The 12932-nt window shown below is 46.5% G+C and overlaps 1 protein-coding gene across 1 annotated transcript in view; it reads left to right on the plus strand.

Annotated features, from left to right (window-relative positions):
* LOC140397025 (uncharacterized) overlaps nucleotides 1-524 on the plus strand; it is a 39298-nt gene extending 38774 nt beyond the window's left edge. The window contains exon 9 of the mRNA XM_072486069.1: nucleotides 109-524. Within this exon, the coding sequence (XP_072342170.1) occupies nucleotides 109-328 (220 nt within the window). The 3' untranslated portion in view covers nucleotides 329-524. The remainder of the gene's footprint in view (nucleotides 1-108) is intronic.
* The last annotated feature ends 12408 nt before the right edge of the window (nucleotides 525-12932 follow it).

Below are 12932 nucleotides of genomic sequence, written 5' to 3' on the forward strand. Positions count from 1 at the left end.
GAGAGGTGTCTCTCGCTCCTGATCTACATGGATTCTTGGCTTTCCTGCCGCCCCGGATTTGAGAGGTTAAAATGGTGGACGTTTTCAAACTAATATCTTTCTTCACAGAGGCAAGGAAACTGTGGACAGAATGCGGTCGGTTGGGAAACGAGATGTGAAGTTCCTCACTCCGGTCCGCCGCTCCGTTCGCATTGAGCAGGTGTCTGCTTCGCACCCGGAGATCCTGAGGGAGCATGACTGCTGTGTGACCTCGCTGAATGAACTTCTAGCTGTGGAGGAAGCTGCAACTTTTGTGTACAGAGAAAACCGGGCTCTGCTGAGGGAATGAAAGTGGCTCTCGAAAGCACTTGTGTACCTATTTCAGGCATTGCCTGTGTTCTTTTGTAAATAGCCTTGTTATAATGAATGAAATGTATTACCAGTGTACATAAACCATTTTAGTCGCTTATAATGTTAAAAATGATCTAAATCTCTGGGCATAAACATGTCTCCTTGGGGAGGTCATATTCTGTTTTTCACCATCATTCCAGTAATGTTGGAAGGACTTTTATTTATTGTTGCAGCCTGCGCTTCCTCCCACCACTTGTACTCACATTTCCACAGTTCCAACAGCCGAATCCCTCCCTCCCAATGGAGTAAAGGAGCGCATTGGTCAATGGACACGGACTAAACCGCCTGGGCGAGTTGATTCAGGCAAACACACAGTTTGTGCAGGCATGCATATGCATTGTCTGGTTTTACTGATACAAGCAGTCAGACAACATAGAGGAAAGGCAGTGAAAGTCAAGAAAGGTGGCAAACGTGCAGATTTAGGTGCTATCAGTAAACTACAGGGGAGACGGGGCACAGTGATTAGCATTGCTGCCTCACAGCAGCCGGGGCCACGTTCTCCCGGTGTCTGCTTAGGTTTCTGCCGGGTGCTTCGCTCTCCTCTCACAGTCCAGAGATGAGCAGGTTAGGTGGATTGGCCATGATCAATTGTCTCGTAGTGTCCATAAGAGCAGGAGTAGGAAATCTGGCCCCTCGAGCCTGCTCCACCATTCAATGAGATCATGGCTGATCTTTTGTGGACTCTGCTCCACTTTCCGGCCCGAACACCATAACCCTTAATCCCTTTATTCTTCAAAAAACTATCTTTATCTTAAAAACATTGAATGAAGGAGCCTCAACTGCTTCACTAGGCAAGGAATTCCATAGATTCACAACCCTTTTGGTGAAGAAGTTCCTCCTAAACTCAGTCCTAAATCTACTTCCCCTTATTTTGAGGCTATGCCCCCTAGTTCTGCTTTCACCCGCCAGTGGAAACAATCTGCCCGCATCTATCCTATCTATTCCCTTCATAATCTTCTCTGTTTCTATAAGATCACCCCTCATCCTTCTAAATTCCAACGAGTACAGTCCCAGTCTACTCAACCTCTCCTCGTAATCCAACCCCTTCAGCTCTGGTATTAACCTCGTGAATCTCCTCTGCACACCCTCCAGTGCCAGTACGTCCTTTCTCAAGTAAGGAGACCAAAACTGAACACCATACTCCAGGTGTGGCCTCACTAACACCTTATACAACTGCAGCATAACCTCCCTAGTCTTAAACTCCATCCCTCTAGCAATGAAGGACAAAACTCCATTTGCCTTCTTAACCACCTGTTGCACCTGTAAATCAACTTTTTGCGACTCATGCACTAGCACACCCAGGTCTCTCTGCACAGCAGCATGTTTTAATATTTTATCATTTAAATAATCCCTTTTGCTGTTATTCCTACCAAAACGGATAACCTCACATTTGTCAACATTGTATTCTATCTGCCAGACCCTTGCCCATTCACTTAGCCTATCCAAATCCCTCTGCAGACTTCCGGTATCCTCTGCACTTTTTGCTTTACCACTTATCTTAGTGTCGTCTGCAAACTTGGACACATTGCCCTTGGTCCCCAATTCCAAATCATCTCTGTAAATTGTGGGCCCAACACTGATCCCTGAGGGACACCACTAGCTACTGATTGCCAACCAGAGAAACACCCATTAATCCCCACTAACAGAACTATACAGGGGTTGGGTGGGGATAGGGTGGGGGGGGGGGGGGGAGTGAGCCGAGGTAGGGTGCTTTTTCACAGGGTCGGTGCAGACCCGCTGGGCCAAATGGCACGATAGGAACTCTATGGTTCTAAGACAAGAGAACTGGCACCACAAATTCAGGTGTTCAGGAGCAAGAATGGAAGGTCTTTGCTAAAGATGATCTAGTTGGCTCCAGTCTGGGAAGTGTGAGCACAGTCTCACTGGGATAGAGGAAGAGGAAGGTGTGAGCTTGTCACAAAGCACATTGAGTGTGAGGAGCTTCAGTTCGTGGTGGGGGGGGGGGGGGGGGGGGGGGGTGTAGTTTTGTTTTGGTATGAGGAGACCGAGAATAAATAGTCCTGCCTTTGTGTAATAATTATTGAAGGCTATTTATTAAAATAATGACAAATACACACCGGACCAATCTACTCGCACAATTAAGATGTATGAATTGTTTAACAGTTTCTACAGAACATCCTCCTTGTTACACAATATATCTACAATACTGAATACTGTAAGACTTCCCCTGTTCCCCAAACAGCATCCAAATTGAATAACCAACTATAGGTACCACAATACAGGGATGATACTCAAATCTGGGAACAGTCTCTTTCCTGGTCCAGCAAAGATATTTTAAAACTGCTGTTATGAAGATTTTCTGCACAGCCTTGACTAAGACTTAGAAGCTTGTTTGCTGTAAACTTAGCCTCGAGTGGTGACTGGAAACTGGCCTGTCCACTTTCTGAGACTGCCTCTGGTTTTTCCTAGTCTCGGCAATTAAACCTTTGTTGTTCTATGATTATGCCTTCTGTGTATTCAGCTTTATGGATGGTACCTAACTTCCTTGAATGTACATTAACATTAACTTCCTTGAATACAAATGTGAGGTAATACATTTTGGTAGGTCTAGCATAGAGGGGAAATATATCATAAATGGGAAAACTCTACGAATATAGAAAGTCAGAGATCTGGGCATGCAGAAGGTGGCAACACAAGTGGACAAGGTAGTCAAGAAAGCACACGGAATGCTTGTCTTCATTGGACGGGGCATCGAGTATAAAAGCTGGTTGTGTAGAATCTTAGTACGGCTGCACTTGAGTGAGGTGGGGACCTCGGAGTGGAGTAGGGACAGGTTAAAGATGTCCGGAAACACCTCTGCCAGCTGGTACCACCCTTTGCCAAAACCCTCAGCACTTCCTTGTGCCGTATCCCTCTATAACCATCCTATCCATGTATTTGTCAAGATGCCTTTTGAACGCCGTAATTGTATCTGCTTCCACAACCTCCCCTGGCAACGCGTTCCAGGCATTAACCACAGTCTGCGTAAAAAACCTGCCTCACACATCTCTAAACTTTGCCCCACAGACCTTAAACCTATGCCCTCCGGTGTCTGACCCCTCCACCCTGGGAAAGAGTGCCTGCCCATCCACTCTATCCGTGCCCCTCATAATCTTGTAGACCTCTCAGATCGCCCCTCAACCTCCGTCTTTCTAATGAAAACAGTCCGAGTCTATTCAGCCTCTCCGCATTGCTAACACCCTCCAGACCAGGCAACATCCTGGTAAACCTCCTCTGCACCCTCTCCAAAGCCTCCACATCCTTCTGGTAGTGTGCAGACCAGAATTGTGCGCAATATTCTCAAGTGCGGCCCTACCAAGGTTCTATACAACAGACCTGACTTAATCATGGAATTGTGTGAAAGTTGGCCAATAGCTTTTAGAGGATGGGGATGGGGCAGTAGTTTGGAGACGAGGATGAGTTTTCAAGGAAGATAATGATGGTGACTCCATCCCAATACCTCCAGTGACCCAACAATCATCCTACATAAGGGTGTGAGTTGGCAGACGTGTTGGGTTGCTATAATTTCTTTGCTGTCCCTGAATCAGTTTAACTAGCAGCGCTCACAGCCCACAAAAATGGCCGATTGTACTTGGGGTTGTCCATGTCGGGAATCATGGAGTCGATGCCTATTGGAGGGCAATCAACCAAAAAGGGAATGAAGCAGACTGGAATATTACTGAAATTATGGTAAATGTTAATGCCCAATTTATTCAGTCCATCATCCGTAGCCACTCTTACTAACCTTTGGGAAGTGACTAATGTTGTCCTTCGTGATCTCAATCTTTCACGCAAATACTCCATCCATGATCTAATATGAATGATGTGCATCGCCAGAGCAGTGGCACCACGGCTGGCTCTGATGTTCAGCAGGGAGGGTCAAAGCGCAGAAGAGCAATAGTCATTGGGGACTCTAGATGGGGCACAGATAGGTGCTTCTGTGGATGTGTACGAGACTTCAGGATGATATGTTGCCTCCCTGGTGCCAGGGTCCAGGATGTCTCAGAACGGGTAGAGGGCAAACAGGCAGAGTACATATTGGTACAAACGACATAGACAGGAAAGGGGATGAGGTCCTGCAGCAGGAGTTCAGGGAGCTAGGCAGAAAGTTAAAAGACAGGACCTCTGGGGTTGTAATCTCGGGATTACGCCCTGTGCCATGTGCCAGTGAGGGTAGAAAGATAAAGCAGCGAAACATGTGGCTAAACAGCTGGTGTAGGAGGGAGGGTTTCAGTTATCTGGACCACTGGGAGCACTTCTGGGGCAGGTGTGACCTGTACAGACCGGACGATTTGCACCTGAACCAGAGGGGCACCAATATCCTGGGAGGGAAATTTGCTACGGCTCTTCCCGGCGGTTTAAACTAATTCGTCAGGGGGCTGGGAAAACGAGCTGTGTTCCAGTAGCCAGTGTCGAGAGTAGTGAGGTACTGAGGAGGATATCAAGGTGCAGGAGTGTACCGGCAGACAGAAAGGTGGGTTTAAGTGTGTCAACTTCAATGCAAGGAGCATCTGGAATAAGGTAGGTGAACTTGGCGAGGGATTGGAACTTGGGACTACGATGTTGTGGCCATTACGGAGACTTGGTTACAACAGGGACAGGAATGGTTGTTGGAAGTTCCGGGGTATAGATGTTTCAGTAAGAGTAGGGAAGGTGGTAAAAGAGGTGGAGTAGCATTGTTAATCGAGGATAGTTTAACGGCTGCAGAAAGGCAGTTCAAAGGGGATCTGCCTACTGAGGTAATATGGGCCGAAGTTAGAAATAGGAAAGGAGCGGTCACGTTGTTAGGAGTTTTCTATAAGCCCCCAAATAGTAATAGAGATGTGGAGGAAGAAATTGCAAAATAGATTATGGATAGGTGTGGAGGTCTCAGGGTAGTTGTCATGGGTGACTTTTACTTTCCAAATATTGATTGGAACCTCTTTAGATCGAATAGTTCGGATGGGGCAGTTTTTGCACAGTGTGTGCAGGAGGATTTCCTGATACATTATGGGGATAGGCCGACAAGAGGGGGGGGGGGGCACATTGGATTTGGTACTGGGTAATGAACTGGGCCAAGTGTTAGATGTGTTTGTGTGAGAGCACTTTGGAGATAGTACTACAATTCGGTGTCTTTCACTATTGCAATGGAGAGGGATAGAGCCATACGGCCGGGCAAGGTTTATAATTGGGGAAGGGGTAATTATGATGCGATTAGGCAAGAATTAGGGAGCATAAGATGGGAACAGAAACTGTCAAGGAAAGGCACAAATGAAAAGTGGAGCTTGTTCAAGGAACAAATACTGCGTGTCCTTGATAGGCATGTCCCTGTCAGGCAGGGAGGAAATGGCCGTGTGAGGGAACCATGGTTCACAAAAGAGGTTGAATGTCTTGTCAAGAGGAAAAAGGAAGAGTATGTAAGGATGAGAAAACAAGGTTCAGTAGAGTCGCTTGAGGGTTACAAGGTAGCAAGGAATGAGCTGAAAAAAGGGCTTAGGAGGGGGCATGAGAAGTCCTTGGCGGGCCGGATCAAGGAAAACCCCAAAACTTTTTACTCTTATGTGAGAAATAAAAGAATGACTTGGGTGAGGGTAGGGCCGGTCAAGGAATACTTTTCTTCAGTGTTCACAAAGGAGTGGGGCCATGTTTTTGAGGATGAGAGTGTGATTCAGGCGGGTAGGCTGGAGGAAGTAGATGTTCTGAGGAAGGATGTATTAGCAATTTTGAAAAGCCTCAGGGTCGACAAATCCCCTGGGCCAGATGGGATACACCCAAGGATTTTTTGGGAGGCAAGGGATGAGATTGCAGAGCCTTTGGGTCCTCGCTGTCCACGGGGATAGTGCCAGAGGACTGGAGAGTGGCGAATGTTGTTCCTCTGTTCAAGAAAGGGAATAGGAATGACCCTGGTAATTATAGGCCAGTTAGTCTTACTTCGGTGGTCAGGAAGATAATGGAAAAGGTCATGAAGGATAGGATTTATGACCATTTGGAAAGATGCAGCTTAATCCGGGATAGTCAACACGGATTCGTGAAGGGTAGGTCTTGCCTCACAAATTTGATTGAATTCTTTGAGGAGGTAACTACGTGTGTAGATGAAGGTAAAGCAGTTGATGTCGTATACATGGATTTTAGTAAGGCGTTTGATAAGGTCCCCATGGTCGGCTCATGAAGAAAGTAAGGAGGTGTGGGATAGAGGGAAATTTGGCCAATTGGATACGTAACTGGCTATCACATAGAAGGCAGAGGGTGGTGGTGGATGGAAAATTTTCAGACTGGAGACCAGTTACCAGCGGTGTACCACAGGGATCAGTGCTGGGTCCTCTGCTATTTGTGATTTTTATCAATGACTTGGAGAAGGGGGCTGAAGGGTGGGTCAGTAAATTTGCTGATGACACCAAGATTGGTGGATGAGGTGGAGGGCTGTTGTAGGCCGCAAAGAGACATTGATAGGATGCGGAGCTGGGCCGACAAATGGCAGATGGGGTTTAACCCTGATAAGTGCGTGGTGATTCATTTTGGTAGAATTTTTTTTAATGCTGATTACAGGGTCAACGGCAGAGTTCTGAGGAATGTGGAGGATCAGAGAGATCTTGGGGTTCATGTCCACAGATCTCTGAAGGTTGCCACTCAAGTGGATAGAGCCGTGAAGAAAGCTTATAGTGTGTTAGCGTTAATTAACAAGGAGTTTAAGAGCCGTGGGGTTATGCTGCAACTATACATGACCCTGGTGAGACCACATTTGGAGTATTGTGTGCAGTTCTGGTCACCTCATTATAGGAAGGATGTGGAAGTATTGGAAAGAGTGCAAAGGAGATTTACCAGGATGCTACCTGGTTTGCTGGATAGGTCTTATGAGGAAAGGTTGAGGGAGCTAGGGCTTTTCTCTATGGAGCGGAGGAGGATGAGAGGCGACTTAATAGAAGTTTATAAGATAATGAGGGGGATAGACAGAGTGGACGTTCAGAGACTATTTCCTCGGGTGGATGTAGCTGTTACAAGGGGGCATAACTATAAGATTCAGGGTGGGAGATATAGGAAGGATGTCCGAGGTAGGTTCTTTACGCAGAGAGTGGTTAGGGTGTGGAATGGACTGCCTGCTGTGATAGTGGAGTCGGACACTTTAGGAACTTTCAAGCGGTTATTGGATAGGCACATGGAGCACACCAGAATGACAGGGAGTGGGATAGCCTGATCTTGGTTTCGGACAATGCTCGGCACAACATCGAGGGCCGAAGGGCCTGTTCTGTGCTGTACTGTTCTCTGTTCTATGTATAAGAAGGACGGGTTGCATCTAAACTGGAGAGGCATAAATATCACACGGGAGGGTTTAAACTAGTATGGCAGGGGGGTGGGCACGGGAGCAATAGGTCAGAAGGTGAGAGCATTGAGGGAGAACTAGGGAATAGGGACAGTGGGGCTCTGAGGCAGAGCAGACAGGGAGAAGTTGCTGAACACAGCGGGTCTGGTGGCCTGAAGTGCATATGTTTTAATGCAAGAAGTATAACAGGTAAGGCAGATGAACTTAGAGCTTGGATTAGTACTTGAAACTATGATGTTGTTGCCATTACAGAGACCTGGTTGAAGGAAGGACAGAATTGGCAGCTAAACATTCCAGGATTTTGATGTTTCAGGCGGGATAAGGGGGATGTAAAAGGGGGATGTAAAAGGGGTGGCGGAGTTGCGCTACTGGTTAGGGAGAATATCACGGCTGTACTGCGGGAGGACACCTCAGAGGGCAGTGAGGCTATATGGGTAGAGATCAGGAATAAGAAGGGTGCAGTCACAATGTTGGGGGTTTACTACAGGCCTCCCAACAGCCAGTGGGAGATAGAGAAGCAGATAGGTAGACAGATTTTGGAAAGGAGTAAAAGCAACAGGGTTGTTGTGATGGGAGACTTCAACTTCCCCAATATTGACTGGGACTCACTTCGTGCTAGGGGCTTGGATGGGGCAGAGTTTGTAAGGAGCATCCAGGAGAGCTTCTTTAAACACTATGTAGATAGTCCAACGAGGGAAGGGGATGTACTGGACCTAGTATTGGGGAATGAGCCCGGCAAGGTGGTAGAAGTTTCAGTCGCGGAGCACTTCGAGAACAGTGACCATAATTCAGTAAGTTTTAAAGAGCTGGTGGACAAGGATAAGAGTGGTCCTAGGGTGAATGTGCTAAGTTGGGGGAAAGCTAATTATAACAATATTAGGCGGGCACTGAAGAACCTAGATTGAGGGCGGATGTTTGAGGGTAAATCAACATCTGACATGTGGGAGGCTTTCAAATGTCAGTTGAAAGGAATTCAGGACCGGCATGTTCCTGTGAGGAAGAAGGATAAATATGGCAAATTTCAGGAACCTTGGATAACGAGAGATATTGTAGGCCTCGTCAAAAAGAACAAGAAGGCATTTGTCGGGGCTAGAAGGCTGGGAACACTCGAAGCCTGCGTGGAATATAAGGAAAGTAGGAAGGAACTTAAGCAAGGACTCAGGAGGGCCAAAAGGGGTCACAAAAAGTCATTGGCAAATAGGTTTAAGGAAAATCCCAAGGCTTTTTACACGTACATAAAAAGCAAGAGGGTAGCCAGGGAAAGGGTTGGCCCACTGAAGGACGGGAGCGAATCTATGTGTGGAGCCAGCAGAAATGGGCGAGGTACTAAATGAATACTTTGCATCAGTATTCACCAAAGAGATGTTGAGTCGGGAGAAGGGTGTGTAGATAGCCTGGGCCACATTGAGACCCAAAAAGACGAGGTGTTGGGTGTGTTGAAAACTATTACGGTGGATAAGTCCCAGGGCCTGATGGGATCTACCCCAGAATACTGAAGGAAGCAAGAGAGGAAATTGCTGAGGCCTTGACATAAATCTTTGGATTCTCGCTGTCTTCGGGTGTTGTCCCGGAGGAGTTGAGAATAGCCAATGTTGTTCCTCTGTTTAAGAAGGGTAGCAAGGATAATCCAGGGAACTACAGGCCAGTGAGCCTTACGTCAGTGGTGGGGAAGTTATTGGAGAGAATTCTTCGAGACAGGATCTACTCCCATTTGGAAGCAAATGGACGTATTAGCGAGAGGCAGCACGGTTTTGTGAAGGGGAGGTCGTGTCTCACTAACTTGATAGACTTTTTCGAGGAGGTCACAAAGACGATTGATGCAGGTAGGGCAGTGGATGTTGTCTATATGGACTTCAGTAAGGCCTTTTACAAGGTCCCTCATGGCAGACTGGTACAAAAGGTGAAGTCACACGGATTCAGAGGTGAGCTGGGAAGATGGATACAGAACTGGCGAGGTCATAGAAGGCAGAGAGTAGCAATGGAAGGGTGCTTTTCTGATTGGAGGGCTGTGACCAGTGGTGTTCCACAGGGATCAGTGCTGGGACCTTTGCTGTTCGTAGTATATATAAATGATTTGGAGGAAATGTAACTGGTCTGATTAGTAAGTTGGCGGATGGCACAAAGGTTGGTGGAATTGCGGATAGCGATGAGGACTGTCAGAGGATACAGCAGGATTTAGATCGTTTGGAGACTTGGGCGGAGAGAAGGCAGATGGAGTTTAATCCGGACAAATGTGAGGTAATGCGTTTTGGAAGGTCTAATGCAATAGGGAATATACAGTGAATGGTAGAACCCTCAAGAATATTGACAGAGAGATCTAGGTGTGCAGGTCCACAGGTCACTGGAAGGGGCAACACAGGTGGAGAAGGTAGTCAAGAAGGCATACGGCATGCTTGCCTTCATTGGCCGGGGCATTGAGTATAAGAATTGGCAAGTCATGTTAGACCATAAGACCGTAAGACCACATAGGAGCGGAAGTAAGGCCATTCGGCCCATCGAGTCCACTCCGCCATTCAATCATGGCTGATTTCAACTCCATTTACCCGCTCTCTCTCCATAGCCCTTAATTCCTCGAGAAATCAAGAATTTATCAACTTCTGCCTTAAAGACACTCAACGTCCCGGCCTCCACCGCCCTCTGTGGCAATGAATTCCACAGACCCACCACTCTCTGGCTGAAGAAATTTCTCCTCATCTCTGTTCTAAAGTGACTCCCTTTTATTCTAAGGCTGTGCCCCCGGGTCCTAGTCTCCCCTGCTAATGGAAATAACTTCCCTACATCCACCCTATCTAAGCCATTCATTATCTTGTAAGTTTCTATTAGATCTCCCCTCAACCTCCTAAACTCCAATGAATATAATCCCAGGATCCTCAGACGTTCATCGTATGTTAGGCCCACCATTCCTGGGATCATCCGTGTGAATCTCCGCTGGACCCGCTCCAGTGCCAGTATGTCCTTCCTGAGGTGTGGGGCCCAAAATTGCTCACAGTATTCTAAATGGGGCCTAACTAATGCTTTATAAAGCTTCAGAAGTACATCCCTGCTTTTATATTCCAAGCCTCTTGAGATGAATGACAACATTGCATTTGCTTTCTTAATTACGGACTCAACCTGCAAGTTTACCTTTAGAGAATCCTGGACTAGGACTCCCAAGTACCTTTGCACATCAGCATTATGAATTTTGTCACCGTTAGGAAATAGTCCATGCCTCTATTATTTTTTCCAAAGTGCAAGACCTTGCACTTGCCCACGTTGAATTTCATCAGCCATTTCTTGGACCACTCTCCTAAACTGTCTAAATCTTTCTGCAGCCTCCCCACCTCCTCCATACTACCTGCCCCTCCACCTATCTTTGTATCATCGGCAAACTTAGCCAGAATGCCCCCAGTCCCGTCATCTAGATCGTTAATATATAAAGAGAACAGCTGTGGCCCCAACACTGAACCCTGCGGGACACCACTCGTCACCGGTTGCCATTCCAAAAAAGAACCTTTTATCCCAACTCTCTGCCTTCTGCCTGACAGCCAATCGTCAATCCATGTTAGTACCTTGCCTCGAATACCATGGGCCCTTATTTTACTCAGCAGTCTCAAAGAACAAAGAACAAAGAAATGTACAGCACAGGAACAGGCCCTTCGGCCCTCCAAGCCCGTGCCGACCATACTGCCCGACTAAACTACAATCTCCCGTGAGGCACCTTATCAAAGGCCTTTTGGAAGTCAAGATAGATAACATCCATTGGCTCTCCTTGGTCTAACCTATTTGTTATCTCTTCAAAGAATTCTAACAGGTTTGTCAGGCACGACCTCCCCTTACTAAATCCATGCTGACTTGTCCTAATCTGACCCTGCACTTCCAAGAATTTAGAAATCTCATCCTTAACAATGGATTCTAGAATCTTGCCAACAACCGAGGTTAGGCTAATTGGCCTATAATTTTCCATCTTTTTCCTTGTTCCCTTCTTGAACAGGGGGGTTACAACAGCGATTTTCCAATCCTCTGGGACTTTCCCGGACTCCAGTGACTTTTGAAAGATCATAACTAACGCCGCCACTATTTCTTCAGCTATCTCCTTTAGAACTCTAGGATGTTGTCCATCTGGGCCCGGAGATTTATCAATTTTTAGACCTCTTAGTTTCTCTAGCACTTTCTCCTTTGTGATGGCTACCATATTCAACTCTGCCCCCTGACTCTCCGGAATTGGTGGGATATTACTCATGTCTTCTACTGTGAAGACTGACGCAAAGTACTTATTTAGTTCCTCAGCTATTTCCTTGTCTCCCATCACAAAATTACCAGCGTCATTTTGGAGCGGCCCAATGTCAACTTTTGCCTCCCGTTTGTTTTTAATGTATTTAAAGAAACTTTTACTATCATTCCTAATGTTACTGGCTAGCCTACCTTCATATTTGATCCTCTCTTTCCTTATTTCTCTCTTTGTTATCCTCTGTTTGTTTTTGTAGCCTTCCCAATCTTCTGACTTCCCACTACTCTTTGCCACATTTTAGGCTTTCTCTTTTGCTTTGGTGCATTCCCTAACTTCCTTTGTCAGCCATGGCTGCCTAATCCCCCCTCTGATAACCTTTCTTTTCTTTGGGATGAACCTCTGCACTGTGTCCTCAATTACTCCCAGAAACTCTTGCCATTGCTGTTCTACTGTCTTTCCCACTAGGCTCTGCTCCCAGTCGATTTTCGTCAGTTCCTCCCTCATGCCCCTGTAGTTACCTTTATTTAACTGTAACACCTTTACATCTGATTCTCCCTTCTTTCTTTCAAATTGGAGATTGAATTCGACCATATTATGATCACTGCCTCCTAAGTGCTCCCTTACTTTAAGATCTTTAATCAAGTCTGGCTCATTACATAACACTAAGTCCAGAATGGCCTGTCCCCTCGTGGGCTCCATCACAAGCTGTCCCAAAAAGCCCTCCTGTAAACATTCAATGAATTCCCTTTCTTTGGGTCCACTGGCAACATTATTTACCCAGTCCACCTGCATATTGAAGTCCCCCATGATCACTGTGACCTTGCCTTTCTGACATGCACTTTCTATTTCGTGGTGCATTTTGTGCCCCCGGTCCTGACCACTGTTAGGAGGCCTGTACATAACTCCCATTATGGTTTTTTTGCCTTTGTGGTTCCTCAACTCTACCCACACAGACTCCACATCATCTGACCCTATGTCATTTAGTGCTATTGATTTAATTTCATTCCTAATTAACAAGGCAACCCCGCCCCCTCTGCC

This window comes from Scyliorhinus torazame, chromosome 20, assembly GCF_047496885.1.
Source record: "Scyliorhinus torazame isolate Kashiwa2021f chromosome 20, sScyTor2.1, whole genome shotgun sequence".
NCBI lineage: Eukaryota > Metazoa > Chordata > Chondrichthyes > Carcharhiniformes > Scyliorhinidae > Scyliorhinus > Scyliorhinus torazame.